The sequence below is a fragment of the Dipodomys spectabilis genome, unplaced genomic scaffold, assembly GCF_019054845.1.
Source record: "Dipodomys spectabilis isolate Male_0828 unplaced genomic scaffold, ASM1905484v1 ptg000108l, whole genome shotgun sequence".
NCBI lineage: Eukaryota > Metazoa > Chordata > Mammalia > Rodentia > Heteromyidae > Dipodomys > Dipodomys spectabilis.
The window spans coordinates 13,365,169-13,385,502 of record NW_024870785.1 but is presented as its reverse complement, the minus strand read 5'-3'; the positions used below and the strand labels follow the sequence as shown (position 1 = coordinate 13,385,502).

Here is a 20,334-nt window from a genome sequence, read left to right as displayed (position 1 = left end):
GAAATACAAAAGTAAAAATATTATTTTATGGAGGCTTTTGATTATACTGTTTTCTAATAAAAATAAATCTTAACATATTTTGTTTTGGAGAACAACATTATACCACTTAAGATTCACTGTTACAATAATAAGCACAAAGATTTTTAGAGGTATTTAATTCTTCATCAAGACAAACGATGCTCTAGTGTAGATTAGTATCAGTGCAGGTGCAACTACCACTGATCAGTTTGCTGCTTCTGAGGGGCAGTAAGAAACCACAGAGAAATGTGTATCACTGTCAATTTCTGCTTCCGCTGTAAAATGAACAGTTACCAACTTTCTACAAGAACTATGAAGTAAATAGCATAAGTAAATATTTACAAAGTACTTTTATCATTATTGATTCTTTTTAAACAATAAGACTCCACCCATTCTCCCAGTCCGTCCCCGGGTAAAGTCCTACTGCTATTACAACTTGTTGAGCAAGTCTCCGGAGTCTAAATCAAAGGCGTCTGCTCAGTGTAGCATTGCTCTTACGCTTGACCAAAGGGGTTATATAAATACAAAGACAAGATAGACCCTTGGCTGTATGGTCTGTTTTGTGTTCCTACAATATACTCATTAACCTTGAGTAGATGTAATTATTCAACATTGTATCAAGGTTCTTGGAACAATAATACTGAGAGCATTATAATGAACACAAGTCTGCAAAGCAAACTGAAAAGTCCACCGGTCTGTCTCTCAACAGACTCAACAAAAGACCGGTGAATTCAGCGAATTCTACATTTCACTACCATTTTCATAGTTTATGATGAGTGGTAGTAGTCCTAACCCAATGCAGGTTCCTGGTGAAAATTTTCCTCATCAAAATCAGTTTGTTGGGTTTTTTAATGATATTTTATTGTTATTGTAAAGATGATGTACAGCGGAAATAGTTATATGTCAGATAGAGTACATTTCTTTTTGAACAATGTCATCCCTCATTTTGTTTTTAAGAAAGATGCATAATTTTTAAAATAAACATTATGCTACTAGTCTGAAAACTAGTAAAATGAAATAAAATTTACCAAAGAGTGCTTTTGTCTATGTCCTACTTCAACTCCTCATTCTCTTTATGAATCCGACAGGAGCTTAGTAGAATTTTCCTGTTTGTTCCCAGGCAAAGTCAAATCTCAGAAAAGAGTATTGTCAAGGTTCAGGTTTCCTTTTGAAAGAGATCCTGTAATGCTCTAATGCTGAATATATATACATATACATACATAAATGCACATATACACATATATAAGCATACATATATATGTGTATGTATGAAAAAATTAAACTCTACCCTCCTGATAGTGCTATTTCTATGACTGCTTAAACTGACCAGTGGTTCAAAAAATGAGACAGATAATTTCTCCACAAGATAGAATGATTTCCTAAATTATGTAGCCCAGGTGGGCCTCATGATCCTCCAGCCTCAGCCTCTCAAGTGGTAGAATTGTAATTGTGTGTCCCATTTTTTAGGGGGGGACGGGGGTCAGTCATGGGGCTTGATCTCTGGGCCTGGGCGCTGTCCCTCAACTCTTCAGCTCAAGGCCAGGGCTCTACTTGCACCACAGCACCACTTCCAGTTTTCTGGTAGTTTATTAGAGATTAGTGTCCCATGGACCTTCCTGTCCAGGCTGGCTTTGAACCACGATCCTCAGATCTCAGCCTCCTGAGTAGCAGGATTACAGGCGTGAGCCACCAGCGCCTGGCTGTGTGTCCCTTTTTTAATAACCAAAAATAGGGGCTGGGAAGGTGGCTCAGTGGTAGAGTGCTTGCCTGGTATGCCTGAGACCCTGGGTTCAATTCCTCAGTACCACATAAACAGAAAAAGCTGGAAGTAATGCTGTATGTTCAAGTGGTAGAATGCTACCCTTGAGCTGAAGAGCCGAAGGACAGCACCCAGGTCCAGAATTCCTACTCCACGGACTGACAAAAAAAATAAAATAAGTAAATGAAAAATAACCAAAAATATAAAAACGTATGATAGTGTTGTCCCATGCCTTACCTCAACTTGTTTCATTACATTACTTTCACTCCTAAATCACCATCCAATGCAAAACTTAGTAGCCAATCTCTAATTTTTTTGAGGGGGGGAGGGGGTCCGATCATGGGGCCTGAACTCTAGGCCTGGGCACTGTCCCTCAGCTCTTCAGCTCAAGGCTAGCGCTCTACCACTTGAGCCACAGCGCCACTTCCGGCTTTTTTCTTTTTGCTTATGTGGTGCTGGGGAATCGAACTCAGCGCCTCATGCATGCAAGGCAAGCGCTCTACCACTGAGCCACCTTCCTAACTCCAATCTCTAATTTTTTTTCCTGTGTGATCTTTAAGTTTCCACACAGCTTATAGTAGCTTAGATGACTCATTATTGTCTTTATGAAAGCATATTTTTAACTGCCATACATAAGAGAACATTTTAACATGGAACAAAACAATTAAACACTCTCTTTAAAAAAAAAAATAGGGGCTGGAAAGGTGGCTCAGTGGTAGAGCGCTTGCCTTGCATGCATGAGGCCCTGAGTTCAATTCCTCAGCACCACATAAGCAAAAAGAAAAAAGCCAGAAGTGGCGCTGTGGCTCAAGTGGTAGAGCGCTAGCCTTGAGCTGAAGCGCTGAGGGACAGCGCCCAGTCCCAGAGTTCAGGCCCCACGACCGGACCCAAAAAATAAATAAATAAATAAAATAAAAATAAAAAAATAAAATTCTATTTTATTTCTATGCGAGGGATACATTAAAAAAAATCACAGAAGCTGGGTGCTAGTGGCTCACGTCTGTAATCCTACCTACTCAGAAGGCCGAGATCTGAGGATCGCAGTTCAAAGCCAGTCCAGGCAGGAAAAGATTGTGAGAGTCCTATCTCCAATAAACCACTAGAAAACCGGAAGTGGCACTGTAGCTCAAGTGGTAGAGAACTTGCCTTGAGCTCAAGAGTTGAGGGACAGCACCCAGGCCCAGATTTCAAGCCCCACGACCGACCAAAAAAAAAAAATCACAGATGATCTGGATGGCAACAGAAAATAATTTCAAGTGATGGGTATACTAACAAATATGGTGTATTTGTTTCCTCTCTGGGAGGCAAGAAAAGGCCCAGAAATAAGACAGCTAAGGAATATGCTGTAGAGCTAGCTTGTCATGGATATTACAGGCCTAAAACCATTACACCCTGGCATCTGTTCCCAAAGATGCAAAGTAAAACAGCCAAAAAATATTACCATAAGGTATGCATGGAGCATCATTACAACTTCAATTTTATTCAATGATTAATGAAAACATTTTACAGCTATGTTTATGCAAGTAGAAAGCAAAATGCACATGGATTTTTAAGATAAGATCTCTTTTACTCACTTGCAGTGTATTGCTTCAGGCTACCTCAGGAGTTTATCTTCCTTCTACTGTAACAGAAGAAAAGTAGAGAAACTACCCTAGAGAGATTACATCCTCTCCAACCTGTCACACAGCTAGTCTGCCCTCTCAGGTCACATAACATTTAATTTACTTCTTATTTAGGCTACACCTCATTCCAGAAATTTCAAGTAGGTGCAGAAGGCCTAGAGAAAACACTCCACCTAAGTAGCAGTGATATCTAACCATAGAAAAGGGTGTTCAATAGGTATGCACATCCTGGTCACAATTCTGCTCGCCACAACACCTGGTCTTTTAAAAAAAGTAAGAGAAATAAGAAAAAACTCAAATGAGGAAAAAGAAAAAAGTGAGATAAACTTTCAAAACTACTTGTATGCTTTGTTACTTTTTAGACTTGGAAGAACACATGTCAGTTTAAGAAACTGAAAAACACCTTTGATATGTTACCTCAGAGAGGCATTTCCTTGCCCCCAGCACCACAGATGGAGCATTCATCTTACCCAATATGAAATGAAGTAACATCTGTAAATGCCTAGCATATAAGAGCAATTCAATAAACACTGGCTGCATTACTTTACATATTATATACACTATAATACTGGCTGCTATTATTATTGTTATAAATATTAAGAAGATGCCACAACAGCAATGGTAAAGATCATTTTCTAAATAGTTGTATGGCAAGCAATCTACATAGAGATAATTTTATTCCTCACAAAGATTCTAATGGTAGGTAATAATGCCTACTTTTCACAAATAAAAGTATGATTCAGATGGCTTCAAGGAGTTAACAAGGGCCACAACTTTATTAAGTTGCATAGTACTGATTCCAACCCAGTTGTTTGAGCTGGCTTTTAAGGGCAACTCTTCCCACTACATCACATCAACTCTCATAAAGTCAGGAATTGAAGCATACTCTCACTGACAAGACTACAATTAGATTCTTCTCCATTTCAATAACCACAGGTCAGGAATGACAAGAATTCCCTCTAGTCCCACACAATCCATTTGTACAAATATAAATGTACAGCAAATGTCGCCATTTACTCCAATCAAATGTTAATAAAAGTTCGTAATTTTACAATAAATAATCAACCAAAGCCACTAATTTCATATATCTAACACCGCTGTTATCGATTCTTGGCCTGATCATTTATCTTACTCTGTGTTCATTTCCCTAAGGAATCCATTTACTCACTTAGCTTTAATTATAACTTGTAGACACAAAAATAAATCTTCCATATCCCTTCCAAAGGAAATCTAAATGTGAATATATACACATGTACAAAAAGATGTTCACTATCACACTGTTTATAATATCAAAAGGAAAATAAAATCCCCTACCTTCAAGATCTAAGAGAACTGATCTAGGTTATGTTAATACCAATTCTATGTAATAGCCGGCAAGTCTTTTTTTTTTTTTGGGGTCCGGTCGTGGGGCCTGAACTCTGGGCCTGGGCGCTGTCCCTCAGCTCTTCAGCTCAAGGCTAGCGCTCTAGCACTTGAGTCACAGCGCCACTTCCGGCTTTTTTCTTTTTGCTTATGTAGTGCTGAGGAATCGAACCCAGGGCCTCGAGCATGCAAGGCAAGCGGTCTACCACTGAGCCACCTTTCCAGCCCTAGCCTGCAAGTCTTAAACTGAGTTTATAAAGAAACTTTAACAAGAAAATGTTCATCTTAGAATATTAAATGAAATTTTTTTAAAGCAGGACATGAACCGATATTATGATTAAGCTCTCAACTTTGCAAACATTATCATGGGGGAAAATAAGACTAAAAGGAAATAAATCAAAACATAGAAATTAATTCTGGATAGTAAAATAGAAGGTTTTCTTTTCCCCCCTTATTGTTTTTGCTGTTCTGTAACTTTGTTTTCAATGAAAACAATGCTGTAATTTAATAGATAGTGGGGCCGGGGGCTGGTGGCTCTCGCCTGTAATCCTAGCTACTCAGGAGGCTGAGATCTGAGGATCACGCTTCAAAGCCAGCCTGGGCAGGAAAGTCCATGAGACTCTGATCTCCAATAAACCACTAGAAAACCCGAAGTGGCGCTGTAAACTCAAGCGGTAGAACACTGGCCTTGAGCTGAAGAGCGCAGGGACAGCGCCCAAGCCCAGAGTTCAAGCCCGAGGACCGACAAAAAAAAGATAGTGGGTCTGTTCTGTTAAATCAGTATCTTCAACTCATCTCCCAACATTCTTCCCTCATAAATTTCCAAATTAGCAATAAGAGTATCAGTGTGAATTTTCTTCTCTTTGTGATTTTGTTTTTGGTTTAGGAATTAAACTCAGGGCCTCATAGACGCTAGGTAAATGACCTACACTCTCGCTGGATTGTGTCAAATTTAAAATACTCAATAAGCCGGGCGCCAGTAGCTCATGCCTGTAATCCTAGCTACTCAGGAGGCTGAGATCCGAGGATCACTGTTCAAAGCCAGCCCGAGCAGAAAAGTCCATGAAGACTCTTATCTCCAATTAACCACCAGAAAACCAGAAGTGGTGCTGTGGCTCAAGAGGTAGAGCGTTCACCTTGGGCTGAAGAACGCAGGGACAGCACCCAAGCCCAGAGTTCAAGCCCCTTACCGACCAAAAATAAATAAATAAAACCTCAAGATATCAGCATCATCATTTCTAGTACCACCATTCCAATCATGCGCCATAAAATTTCTCTTACCTACAGAATTCTGGTGCTTTTAATTGTGTCAGTCCTTTACTTTTAGTGTTTTTCTTCCGACTTCCCAAACTAACACCAAATCCAAACCTTACATTCTCATCTCTAAATCAGCACAAGAGGGAAACTAATTTCCTTCTTCTAGTGCCACCCTGCTAACAATTCCTTGCTGTTCTCAGAATAAGTACTGTTCTTGGAGTTTATACTTATTAGCTCATTTAACCCTCATAACAACCTACGAGAACAGTTGTATTATTAGTACTATTAAACGGGGTAAGAAACAGAAAAGTTAATGACTTAGCCAAGATCACTCTGATTTAAGTGGTTATATCTAGAAATGAATCTATTCAGTCTGACTCCAGATAACAGTATAAAAATTTTAGGACCAATGATCAATAAAAACCAGCTTTTCTTTCACCAAAACTACATATACCCTTGGATTATACCAAATTCCAATTTCCAAGAATCAGGTAGGGAACTCTCCCTCATTCATTTTTCGTATTTCCCTCCCAAGTCAACTTTTAAATTCAAAACCTTTTGAGTATTTCTTAAGCAAGATCCTCCACTCAACAGCAAACACTTATTACAGACTCAGTTTGTTACAATATACAATTGTTGACATTTTTTATGTTACAGAGTTTACTTCTCAATTTTGCATTTTATCTTTACCTCCAAATAATGAAATGTCTCTATTACTAGTCCATGATTTTCTCTATTTCCCATCTTCCCAAAAGCTATAATATACAATGAAGCTATACAAAGCAGACCCTAAATAACTATGTGGTTCTAAAAATAAGACTGCTAGCTAGACACTAGTGGCCCATGCTTGTAATCCTAGCTACTCAGGAGGCTGAGATCCGAGGCTCGTGGTTCAAAGCTGGCCTGAGTAGAAAAATCCCCATGAGAGTCTTATCTCCAATTAATACTCAAAAACTGGAAGTGGCACAGTGGCTCAAGTGGAAGAGCACTCGCCTTGAGATAAAGAGCTGAGGGACAGCACCCAGACCCAGAGTTCAAGGCCCACGACCAACAACAAAAACAAAAAAAAAAGAAAAGATTATCTGATTATACAGTCCTATTAACTCTAAAATGTGGAAACAATTGTGTTTCTAGCCAAGGTTGTATTACCTTCATCTGTGTCTTCCTACTCTAAGAGAACCATTTTAATATTCATAGACAACATACCAAGAGGTAATTTAAAAAACTTCAATTTGTACTTATGTTACTAATGGAATCAGACAAGAAGTTATTCATTTTAGGTATGCTTAAATATCTCTGTAATTTTTTTTGTCATCAGTCATGAGGCTTGAACTTAGGGCCTGGGTGCTGTCCCTGAGCTCTTTTTGCTCAAGGCTAGCCCTAAACCAGTCTGAGCCACAGGGCCACTTTGGGGTTTTGAGGGATTAATAAGAGGTAAGAGTCTCATGGACTTTCCTTCCTAGGCTAGCTTCAAATCGTGATCCTCAGATCTCAGCCTCCTTAGTAGCGAGAATTACAGACATGAGCCACCACCACACCTGGCTGTACCTGTAATTTTTAAAGTCTCTAAAATACCAATCTCATCAAGTCATCTTCTTTGTTTTTGTGATCAAATCCATTATAAGCCACAACTTAAAGGAATTGCTTTGAAGAATACTTGATACTCATGGTTATATTCTTATTCAAGTTTCAGAGAGAGAGAGAGAGAGAGAGAGAGAGAGAGAGAGAGAGAGAGAGAGAGAGAGAGAGAGAGAGAGAGAGAGAGTGTGTGTGTGTGTGTGTGTGTGTGTGTGTGTGTGTGTGTGTGTGTGTGTGTGTGTGTGTGTGTGTGTCCATGAGCATGTACAAGTACTAGAAGTTCAGCAGAGCACCTCTGCTTTTTCCACTCATGACTGGCGTACTACTTGAGCCACATCTCCACCTCAGTCAGACCTTTGCTGGTTAATTGGAGATGTAAGTCTTGAGAATTTATTTGCTCAGACTGGCTCCAAATAGAGATCCTAAGATTTCAGACTCTTGAGAAGCTATGATTATAGATGTGAACCTCAGGCATCAGGCCTAAGTTTGTATTTTCATATATTAGTTTTTGCTAAAAGATCCCTTTGCACAGATCCTAAATGATGACAAGCCATGTTTAGCCTAAATTACCATATTTTTCCATATGTTCGATGACTCTGTAAGTTACTATCATTCATTAGTATGTATACCTTATCCAAAGCAAATGTGGAACATGGTTTAATTTTAACAAGCATAGATTACTAACACTTAGTTATAAATTTCAACACCAACTAGTATACAATGAGCTCCACATCCCACTCATAACCATAAGTTACTCTAAGGATCATGCCAAACATAGTCTGCCCCCTATTTAAAATCACCACTCCTGTTTCTACTATAGTTTAGGTTCAAGCATATTGGCAAAATGCTATTTTCCTCTTTCTTTTTTTTTCTTGAAATGTTCAAATAATGCTATAGCAATTTAAAATGTTTAATGGGATGAGTAGGCATTTATTTTACCTTACCATATTTAATGGAGAATATCTTAACAGTCTCACCACAACAGAGTAGGCATTTAATAATCTTACCTTCTTTTTTTTAATTACTTGAAAAATGGATGCAATTATAAAAGAATTAGGAATCTTCATGGTGACACAACAACTTTGGTATTTTGATATTCACCCTCAATGACCTAGTTGTAATAGTGTACTGTAGTTTAACAAAATGTTACTTCCCCAAGAAACTGGGTAAAGAGTACACAGGATCTGTGTACTATTTCTTATAATACACATGAATCTAAAACTATTTCAAAACGTTTAACTTAGAAGAAAACATACTGAAGAATAGTTCAGTAAGATTTAATCTCAATGTTTTCAAAAAGCTTTCCTGTTCACCTGAAAATGTCCACTTCAAATGAACAATAACTGAAAAAAAGATAAACTGTAACACTTTTTTTGGTTTTTATTTAGGTATCTATTTACTTTTTGGAGGCAGGGTCTTGCTATGTAGTCCAGGTTAACTTCAATCACTCAATCCTCCTGCCTCAGCCTCTCAAGTATTAGGACTATAAGAATGCATCATAAGGGGCTGGGACGGTGGCTCAGTGGTAGAGCGCTTGCCTTACATGCATGAGGCCCCGGGTTTCATTCCTCAGCACCACGTAAGTAAAAAGAAAAAAGCCGGAAGTGGCACTGTGGCTCAAGTGGTAGAGCGCTAGCCTTGAGCTGAAGCCTGAGGTTCAGTGCCCAGGCCCAGAGTTCAGGCCCCACGACCAGAGTCCAAAAAAAAAAAAAAAAAAAAAAAGAAGAATGCATCATAACACCCAAACCATTGTATTCCTTTCCAAAGTTACTAGAAAAGCTATCTTAAAGTTACTTACAAAAATCTTAAGCAAGAATAAATCTCAAAGGGTTAAAAAAAGTCATATTTGAAGGAGTTAAAGTCAAACTTTACCTCTCAATTAAAACAACTTTCCTGATAGAAACACCAGACAGATATATTCTTCAATAGATACAGATGGCTTTCAAAACAATATAGCACTCCCTTGCAATATCCTTTCATACTTGGAACAAAAACTAACAAAGGAAAATTTCAGACATCATACAAATACTTAATCTACTCAAATTTAAAGACAAAATCACAACTGAGATCTTCATACTCGAACCCTGAAACTAGGGAATAGAGATTTAAACACCTGAATCACTTGTCTTTTGTCAATCTTTACAAGTCTTATTTCTATACACTGACCAATACCTACCCTCAGGAACACATCTCTCAAAGTCACTATACAAACTACCATGCCAAGTGCACAAGTACAGTCTAACTTTCATGCAAAGCAATTAACACCTTGATGAAGAAATAACATAACAAACTCAAGAAGAAGAATTAGTACTAAATATACATTCATCTTTTTCATAGTGACTTTTGATGAACTATCAGGCTATTATTACACAGGTCGTTTTGCTTCAGAAACAAAAATCACAAATTATAACATTGTCTGTTTTCAGCCCCCTTCAAAAAAATCTAAAAGCACTGCATTGCATTCTATTTATACATAAGTTGGATTGCATTTCAAATACAATTCACTGTACAGTTAATTCACCCTCTAGTCAAAAATAAAAGACATTGAAGAGGAAATGATAATGCACATTACAAACTACAGCTTGCTTCGGCAAGAGGTTTTACAAATGTTACTCCAAAGACAAAAACCTCTAATCTTTACAAGCACCAGCAATTCAAAAGGAAAAAAAGATCTTTAGCTCCTTATATGCTTCAAATAAACAGGCATTAGAATGTTAATCTTAATATCCTCTGAAATCAGGGCTGATTATTCAAATGTCAATAAAGTATATAGAGTATATAAATATTACTACATCAATTACTTTTAACATTCCCTTTAAGATAAGAAAAGGCTAAAAGGAAGTAATATAAGCCAGTATATTTTAATATAGACTAATGACATGTCCCTTTCTCAAAATCTAAATCTTCTTGCTAACTACTAGAGGTCATGGCTTTTATTATTACAATTGTTTCTGGGATTCGAAACAAACCACACAACTAATTATTGCTGTCTCCACTGAATACAGGTATTTAAATTCAAACTTTCAATAGATAAATAACATATCCAACTAAAACTAAAAACTTCCTACTCCAAAAAAAAAAAATCAAGTATGACCACTTTCACACTGAGAAAGATAAGCCTTCTTCTCGTACAGCATAATCTTATAAGTTAACAAGTCCCATGCTGTGCTGGTATAGTTTAAATATACACTTCTTTATTTCACAGACCTTTTCCTATGATAAATCACTCTGCTTAATTTTAGAAGGTGAAGTACTCTTAAAATAACAAGTTTCTACAGTCTATAACCTTGCTATCAATCAATATCCAGTTACATGTATTTTCCACAACTTAAGATGGGAGGACCAACAGGAAACTGTACTATTAGCATTCATCTAAAGAAATATATGTGTACTACACAAAGTAAATGTCAAAGTTTCTGATAATTCATTCTTAGTCACAAAATACTAGTAAAAAAGGAAACACAGCCACCCTCTATATTAAGAATTTTCTTCTCTTTTTCCAAAAGGAACAATTCCCCAGTGATAACCAGCAAAGAGGAAGGTGGCGGGAGAAGAGTGGAGGTTTGACTGGCATTTCTTATCTTTTTGGACAAGGCTAATACTAGCCTTCAGGCTATGTAAAATCCAAAAATGCTTTTATTTCCTTGAAAGGTTAAATGATATGCTATTTTTCCCACAAGCTACAATTCCATAATTTAAAATAAATTTTAGTATTGTTATGATTTTTAAACAGAAACACTTTTTAAATATGAAATGGAACAGGTTGAAATTGATATGGAATTAACCTTATTTTCTGATGTTCTAGTCTCACAGTAGTTTATACTAGAATTTTTTTAAAAAGCACTGGTCAAAGAGGAATTAGTTTCAGCTGAAAATTTGACAGCTGGCTTTCTTAAGAGGATGCTACCACGGCATTTCGCGCCCCCCTCCTCACCCCCATCTCCCATCTCTTTCAACACTAAAGAATAAATTTAAACCAAACAGAAAAATCACAGCTTTTGGACAGTAGAATGGACCTGTTTATGTTATGAGTTTAAATAACGGCAGAAAGAAAATGAGCTAAATGTTTAGTAATGGAACAGGTACCTTACACCAAAAGTAAACTTCAAGCTTACTGGTATAGGAATCTTAAAAACATGATCCTAACAAAATCCAAATTCAGCACAGAATTCAGTCAGCTGGTAGGTGTCATTTAAAATAAATATGTTTCTACTCATTTGGAACATTTAATCTACTAACATTTTAAATTATGTCATGAAATTCTTAATTTCCTACATACTTCCAAAGGAGAAGCCACTTTGTACCTTCCTAGTTATTGCTTGATTCAGTTCCACCTATTACAAACACATATCCAACAAGACTCTTTTAGACATTTTGTTAGAAGCCAGAGCGTAATAATACTAATCAGCTAAAAAAAATTTTTTTAATTAAATATACATTTAAAAAAGCATTTTTTTATTTTTTAAGAAAAAAAACAGGCAGACCACCCATGGACCACAAAGCATTTTTTTCTGGCACACTTCTAAACGTAGAGGCAAAATAATTTACAATTTAAAAATTCAGAGAGAGCAATGTAAAAGTCCATATTGGAATTCTTACAACAATGAATCTTTAGTACCAATTGCCTGAGTTTGAAGCTTTTCTGTGTATAACTTCAACCTGATACTATTTTTAAAAAGCATTAAGTATTTTAAATGCTTTATTCTATACTAATAAAATGTATGAAGCACCAAAATGCAAATTTCTGGATTTAAACAGTGTCTTACCTGATCCACTGAATTGACTGCTCCCCAGTGTCGTTGGTCTGGTTTTCCCACTATTAACAGGTGGAGAAAACATCTGAAAAATAACCCACAGGTAGCTGTCAGTTCTGAAATTCCTCTAGAATCTTCTAAGCAAAAATCCACCAACTGTCACCAGTTACTGTATGTCATAAGGAAATTGGAATAAAAAAATCAGATAGATTGAGACCTAGAATGGCAACACTGCATGATACTATTTCCTAACCCTAGTTGGAAAACTGGTTACATTCTGTTCTAAAAACACAGTCACCCGCCTGAAAGATAACAGGACAATTAATTTTTTTTAAAGATACATTTTTGCCCATGATGTTCACTTTGGAAGTGAATCTCATTAATATTTAATACACAGTTACAATTAGATTCAGTTCCAACCAAATTAGTACATAAAGTAGGAATTATAACAGTTCTATAAAGCAGGTATGAGTCTGGCCTTCTAACAGCGATTTATAATCGAATTCTGGCCCATTCAAAAGAAATACGGGCAGGGCCAAGCCGATCCTGTGGTTCCACCTTGGATTTTTAAGTCACTTCACATGTTTACGCACAGAGTACATACACTGCACATGTATCTTAAAAGTACTTAGCTAAAAGGCTGGGAAGTCTAGCTCTGGACTGACTTTCTCATAACTGATAGCTTTCAGGTACCAAAAACCCTATGAGTTCTTGGGAGAGGGAAACGGAGAGAAGCCTAGGGAAAATAAAAATACTAATTTCCTTTTCTTTCCCGTCAAATCTAAATAACCTTCCTTAATCATGCCGGTTTAAGAGTGTGACTCAACCAAAGCGCACGACTGCATTGTTCTTCTTTTAAATGGTTAAATCCAATGACCCCTCTGGCATTAAAGTTTGAAATGTGCAAGTCTAGACATTACATCAAAGTTCAGGTGTCCAACTTGGGGGTGGAGGGGGGGGGGGGGGGGGAGAGCTGGACTCCAGCCCTGAGAACTACTGCTTTAAAGCAGATGGGGTTTCACACTGCCTGGTCTCTCCGTCGCTCCCCAACCGTCTCCGACTTGCTAGCCATCAATTTAAAAAAAAAAAAAAAAAAAAGAAAAGAAAAGAAGAAAGGAAAAGGAAAAAGAAATCCTCGGCAGAACCCCAAGATGCTGTGGAAAGCGCCCCTACCGCACTGAAGTCCAGCAAATCGCTCAGCTCCTTGTCGGTCCCTATAGCGGCCATGCGCTGCTGCTGGGGATTCATCTTGGGCCACTTCTAGCAGATCCTGAGGCAGAGAGGAGACACGGGGCTGAGCTGGGGACCACCGAGGCCCCCCAGTGTGCTTGGAGGGGGTGGGAGGGATGGGGGGGAGGGATGGGGGGGATGGAGAGCGGCGTTGAGGGGAGAGGAAGCGCACGGGGGGGGGGTGGAGGGGCACGGGCTGGCTAGCGATCGCCCCCCCCACTGCCCACCCTCCCCCCCCACTGCCCACCCTCCCCCCCACCCCGCCCCCCCCCCACACACACACACACTCTTTCCCACGGCGGCGCGGAGGCTTCAGCTCCGAGCACCGGGAGGCTGCACGAATCCACGCGTTTCGTCGGCGCGGCCCCGAGAACGCTCCGGCGGCGGCGGCAGCGGCTCCCGCAACTCGCCGCCGGGCGCACAAGTTTCCCGGCCCGTCCCTGCTCCCCCCACCCCCCTCCGCGCCCCGCACCTCTCCCCGGCGGGGGGCTCCCCGCGCTCGGCCGGCCGCGGAGTTGGGGCGCGCGGTGCCCGGCCCGGGGTGGGGGGGGGGGGCCGAGGGATCGGCTGGCAGCGGTGGGGAGGGAGCGGGAAGGCGACCCCCGCGGCGTCCGGCGGGCGGCCAGGGGGGGGGCTGGGGTGGGAAGGGACGAAGTGACTCACTCACTCGCTCGGCAACAATAGAACTGACAAGTTGCAGGGGGACCGCGCCGCCCGCCGCCGCCACCCGGACGTCCCCGGCGGGCCCCGGGAAGGGGGGCTGGAGGGGGGTCGGGAAGCACCCTCCCCCCTCCCCAAAGGACGTGGAAAGGGGGAAAGGGAAACGCCGACAACTCGTGCGGCTCCCGGCCCGGCGTGCTCGCTCTCCACACACACACAACACCCTCCCCCCCACACACACACCCCAGTCCGGCCTCCTCCCACTCGGGCCGCCCGCCACCCCCCCCCCCCTCCACACACACACACACACACACCCCGGACCCGCCGAACAATGAGGCGGGTTCCGCCGCGGCCCGGCCGGAGCCGCCCGCTCTTCCCGCGCGCCCCGGAGCGCCGCCGCCCGGGCGCCGAGCCGAGCCCGGCCGGAGGGACGCGCAGGCCGAGCGCCGCCCGCGGGCCTGGCCGCCCGCGCCCCGCGCCCCGCGCCGCCGCCCCGCGCCCCGCGCCGCCGCCCCGCGCCGCTCCCCCAACTTGGGGACGGGGAGGGAAGAACCCGGGGCTCGGCACCGTACAAAGGAGCTGGGAGTTGGCGGCCCCGCCACGCCGCCCCGCGCCCCCGCCCGCAGTTACCTGCCGCCCCGTCTTCGCATCCAAACCTCCCCGATTAAAGTTCACTTTGGCGGCGAGCGCGGGCTCGGGCCCCCCCCTCCCCGCCCGCCCTGGCACCGCCCGGCGGCTCGGCTCGCTCGGGCCTCCGCGCGAGCTGTCGGGGCCGGGCCGGGCAGAGGCGGCGCTCGGGCCTGGCCGCCCCTTGCTCCCGGGGCGGGCTGGCGGTCCCCCCGAATAGAACTTGTGGGTCTCCCTCAGGCGGACATTTTTTTCGCTGTGGCGGCCTCAGCACCGCGCTCCGCGCGCCGCCGGATCCCTCCGCGCCGGGGAAGAGGCTCCGGCTTAACCCTCTCGTGCCCGGGCGGCCCGGCTCTCGCCTCCCGCGCCGCCGAGGAAGTGGGGCCGGCGGAGGGGGCGGGAACGAGGAGGGGCCCGCGGGGTTGCGGGGCGGAGGCGGGGGGTTGGGGGGGGGGGGTTGGGGAGGTGGATGAGGGTGTGTGGAGGAGGGGGGGGGAAACAAAGCCCGCGGAGGGGGGTGAGGCGTGGCGGGGAGAGGGAGGGAGGGAAGGGAGGAGAGCGCGCCGAGGCGCCCCCGAGGCAGGGCCGGGCGGCCGCCGTGGACACACCGGCCTCGGGCCCCCGAAATGCAGCGACCGTGACGCCGCGGTGGGAGCATCCGGATTCCGCACCCCCCCCCCCTCCTCCAGCGGGGCCGGGCCGCGGGGCTCCGCCGGCTGCGGTCTCCCAGACGGCCGCGCTGGACGCCCGCCGCGCTCGCCTGGGCCTGGGAGCCGCGGCTGTCCGGACACCCGGCCCCCGGGAAGCCGCGCGCGGGGAGGGGAGGTGGCCGAAGATAGGACAGAATCCCCCCCCCCGGCCCCCAGCGCCTCACAAAGCAGCGTGGACTTGGGGTTCTCCGCCATCCCCACTCAGCCCCCCCCCATCTGTGCCCATCTCATCCTCCCACCCCACCCACCCCCATGAAGGAACCCCAGAGGAGACAGAAGAAAAAATAAGTAACCGAAGCTCAGTTTCTCCCATTTGGGTGAGAAGCAAGGTTGTCTTGAATGGCACCCACTGACTGGGGTCCACGCAGACAGTAAAGACCAACTAAAAGGAAGACTGGGGAAGAGACTCGTCCCGTGTAACAAATGGAAGAAAGCAGCCAACCAGCACTGCACGAAAGCCAGGAGCCCGGGGCTCAGGCCTGTCATCCTAGCTACTCAGGAGGCTGAGATCTGAGGATCACAGTTCAAGACCAGCCCCAACAAGGAATTCCATGAGACTTCTACCAAAGAGCCGGAAGTGGAGCTGTGGCTCAAGTGATAAGAGTGGTCATCTAGAGTGGAAAAAGCGCAGGCCCTGAGTTCAAGCCCCAGTCATGGAAAAACGCAACACTGTAAGAAATTACTGCAAGAAGAAGCCAATGGATGCTGGACTCTGAAAACAGAGAAGTAGATTCTGCTTGCAAGTATGCCGTTATTGTGCTTGGTACAACCTGAACCGTCCAGCTGAAGAAGGCAAACGTAGTTTTACTTCTTCTAAACTTTAAGCCAGATCTTGTGCCAGCCTATTCTTCCCACTATCCACTCCCATACTTGGACCAAGTATGTCTCCTAAGCAAATTATCAAAATACCAATCCCTGCCACGGTTACGGGTGGGCAATTGACATGACACAACTGAGCTAACTATGTTGCTGTGGTTGGAAAGTTTTCCTCTCAAGTTCTGAGAACATCAGGGGCAGCCCTTTTGCTCTGTATGCTCAAAATACTAACGATCATCCAAGCACACGATCTCTCCAGATAAAAATATGAAGAAAGCCTTTCCCAGAGGGCTTCTGAGTCTCTGAATCAAACAGTTCCATTCTAAACCCAGGTCTACCTTCATTGGTTAAACCAAAATTTGGACTTCTGTTCTCTTACGATCTAGTATGTGCTAAGTGATTCAAACACAGTAGCACCACACCTGCAAGAAGAAGTAAACATCGATTAAGAAGTATGGTGAGGTAGCTTTCAATCACCTTATTTTATGGCTCTATGGTAAAACTGGTAGGAAGAAAAGGAGAAGGCCTGTATATTCCTGACGAATTTGTGCTATTTTCAATAGAAAAGGAGAGCCGGTTTCTCATAATTCTCCCACTAATTCTTGGAGGAAAAACAGCTGTCTGTCCAAACCTGCAGTCATGGACGCTCTTTACTCCCTTGATAGATGGGTGAAGTTCTTCATATCATACTGTGTTTGAATCACTTAGTACATACTAGATCGTAAGAGAACAGAAGTCCAAATTTTGTTTGTCATGGCTTAGACAAATACAGAAAACAACATAAAAAGTGGAATTTCACCAGATGCTTGTGGCTCATGTCTGTAATTCTAGCTACTCAAGAGGCTGAGATCCAGAGAATTTCAGTTCAAAGCTAAGTCTGTTAAGACTCCATGGCCAAAATAACTACCAAAATCCAGGCAGTATGGCTCAAACAGAGTACCAAGCAAATACAAGGCCATGAGTAAAATAAAAAGTAGACTTTCATATTCACTTAAAACTTATCTCTGAGTCTTTTCTGACTTTTCTAGAAACAGCCAGGGCTTTATTGAAAAACTCAAAGGGGAAACAACCAACTCATACAAATTAAGTGTCAACAGTATATTTCTGTTAGTAGAAATTAACAAATTAACACTGAAAAATGTCTAATGAACATTTCCCACACCCAAAGCATGCTGCTAATATTACTGAAACAAAAATCTAAATGCTGCCCTTCCTTCAAGAAAAAGCTATAATCTGGTAGATTGTAGTTCACTGTCCATTCACTATAGCCTGCCATTGAGAGGCAGAAATTGTCTCAGTCACTAAGAGCTTCCAGCTCTGTACTCAGACACTTCACTATACCAGAGCTGTCCAGAGGAATATTAATAGTCAAAAGGAAAAGCAACTGGGGCTGGGAAGGTGGCTCAGTGGTAGAGTGCTTGCCTCGCGTGCATGAGGCCCTGGGTTCGATTCCTCAGCACCCCAGAAACAGAAAAAGCCGGAAGTGGTGCTGTGGCTCAAGTGGTAGAGCACTAGCCTTGAGCTGAAGAGCTGAGGGACAGCGCCCAGGCCCAGAGTTCAGGCCCTACGACTGGCAAAAAAATAAATAAATAAAATAAATTGAACCCTAAAGCAGCAAGGAAGGAAATCAATAATCAATAACCAAATCATATATACCGCAGAGTCATCAAAAGATTCATCACTAGCCAGGTCCAGGTGCTTCTTCAAAGAAAGATGAGAAAAAGAAGCAAAACCATGAGGAGGATTGTTTGCAAGCTTGCTTCGGAGGCAATCGGGCTAGGAATACACCTCAGTAGAGGAGAGCATGCAGTCCCCTTCCCTAACGTCATGTGATCAACAAGCCTTTTTCCTACTTGAGTAAAATACTACAAATGCATTTGCCGAAAAAGGAATAAAAAAAAAAAAGTGAAGCAGAAAGTTTCTAGTGGATAGAGAAGTTGAATGGACATGGGTAAATTGGATGCTGAGGCTCTCAGTCATCAATTTGATTCCTAGAATCCTGCAGCCAGGGTTTTCCATTTCACTTGAGATTAAAAGATCTTCTCCATGGACGCTAATCAACCTTAGAAAAAATACTGATGTAGGAGGTTCCCATTGTCAGTGCTTAATGTTAGGAACTGGTTTCACACATACTAGGCAAACATCCTTCCTACCACTGAGCTATACCAGGAGGTTTACAGTTAACAAAAGGCCCTATCTGCTCACTCTGTTCATATCAACATTTGGTTGTTCTTTTCTTTCATTTTCACTCCCTCCCTCCCTCCCTCCCTCCCTCCCCCCTCCCTCCCTCCCTCCCTTCCTCCCTTCCTTCCTTCCTTCCTTCCTTCCTTCCTTCCCTCCTCCTTCCTTGGGCTTGAACTCTGGGCCTGAGCACTGTCCTTCAGCAATTCAGCTCAAGGAGAGCACTCTACCACTTCAGCCACAACACCACTTCCGGTTTTCAGGTGGTTTTATTGGAGGTAAGAGTTTCATAGTCATTCCTTCTCAGGCTGGCTTTGAACCATAATCCTCAGATCTCAGCCTCCTGAGTAGATAGGGTTACAGGTGTGAGACACTGGTGCCCAGCTCCATTTTCTTAAATATGAGCAAATATTCAAAGATTATCAGATATTTGAGAAAAGCCTTTATTATGGGAGATTTTTAAAATTAGAAAAAGTAAAAACATTATTCAAGGAAGAAGAAAACTACTCTTCAAGAGAGAATTAAAACCATGAAACAAAAGAAGGCAGGATAATATTTTTTAAGAGAAATGAATATTCAAAATATAATATGGAAACTTTAGGTTTAGAAACAGGAACATAAATGGATTTAAGTATTGGAAAAGGAAGATAAGGAATTTCCCTAAAAAAAAGTACTGTAAAAAATAAAAGCCGGGTACCAGCTCACGCCTATAGCTACTCAGGAGGCTGAGATCTGAGGATCACAGTCCAAAGCCAGCCCAGGCAGAAAAGTCCGTGAGACTCTTATCTCCAATAAACCAGTAGAAAACTGGAAGTGGTGCTGTGGCTTAAGCCGGTAGAGGGCTGGCCTTGAGCTGAAGAGTGCAGGGATAGCACCCAAGCCAGAGTCCAAGCCCCCACGACCATCCAAAAAAAAAAAAAAAAAGGTAGTGTAAAAAGCAATTCAAGAGATTCAAAACTGAAATAATGAAAGTTCCAATAAAGAAATCAGAAGAAAAAGCTAGGAAAGACCAAGGGAGAACAGAGGGAGGGAGAAAAAGAAGAAGGGAAGGAGGGAGGGAGGAAGAGAGGGAAAGAAAGACGGAGGGAAGGAAGGGAAGCAGATAGATCAGTGAAAAAAATCTAAGAAACATTTCCAGAATTAAAATGCTTGTTACCAAATTGAAGCAGTTCATCAGATGGCTACAACAATGTACACTACACAACACCATGTGATTAAGAAATCTGAGTGCAGAGTAAAGATCAAGCTTTCAGAAAGAACACAAAAGAGAACAAATACAAAGGACTGGGAGTCAGAAATGGGACCAGGAGCATCACTGTAACCTGGCAACAAATTCAAAATGTGAATTCTTGGGCTCCTTCTTAGACCTAACTCATGAATGCAGCTCCATTTCAGAAACTCCAAGGACAGACTAGCAGTCTGTTTTGTTTTAAACAAGATCATCTTGTATTATGGTGCACCATATAGCTAGGAAACAATGCCCCAAAAGTATTAGTCTTGTGACTACTACTCAGGATAATTAAATAATTGCTAAAAGACAATATTGCTGGTGAAAAGACCAAAAATAAAAAAAGGGGAACATTATTTCAGTTCTGACTACATATCACAGCCTTTTCTTACAAGTCATTGACATTTTAGGTACATATAGTTCATGAGAGCCCAGTTGTTATTTATTTTAACATTCTTAAAAAAAATCTGAGAATTATGTTCTTAATATTCTCAAGTTCTGGAAGGTTATATCTAGTTTCTTTCGATGAGGA

At 42.6% G+C, this 20,334-nt stretch overlaps 1 protein-coding gene across 4 annotated transcripts in view; it reads right to left on the bottom strand.

The window, feature by feature from the left end:
- The window catches only part of Tcf12 (transcription factor 12), a 275,333-nt gene extending 260,184 nt beyond the window's left edge, over positions 1–15,149 (bottom strand). For 2 of the 4 annotated variants that reach the window (XM_042687436.1, XM_042687437.1), the window contains exons 1-3: positions 14,871–15,149; positions 13,524–13,620; positions 12,363–12,435 (exon numbers count right to left, since the gene is read on the bottom strand). In XM_042687436.1, the coding sequence (XP_042543370.1) occupies positions 12,363–12,435; positions 13,524–13,598 (148 nt within the window). In that variant the 5' untranslated portion in view covers positions 13,599–13,620; positions 14,871–15,149. The remainder of the gene's footprint in view (positions 1–12,362; positions 12,436–13,523; positions 13,621–14,870) is intronic. The other 2 variants (XM_042687439.1, XM_042687438.1) reach the window with 2 other exon arrangements.
- Between the last annotated feature and the right edge of the window lie 5,185 nt (positions 15,150–20,334).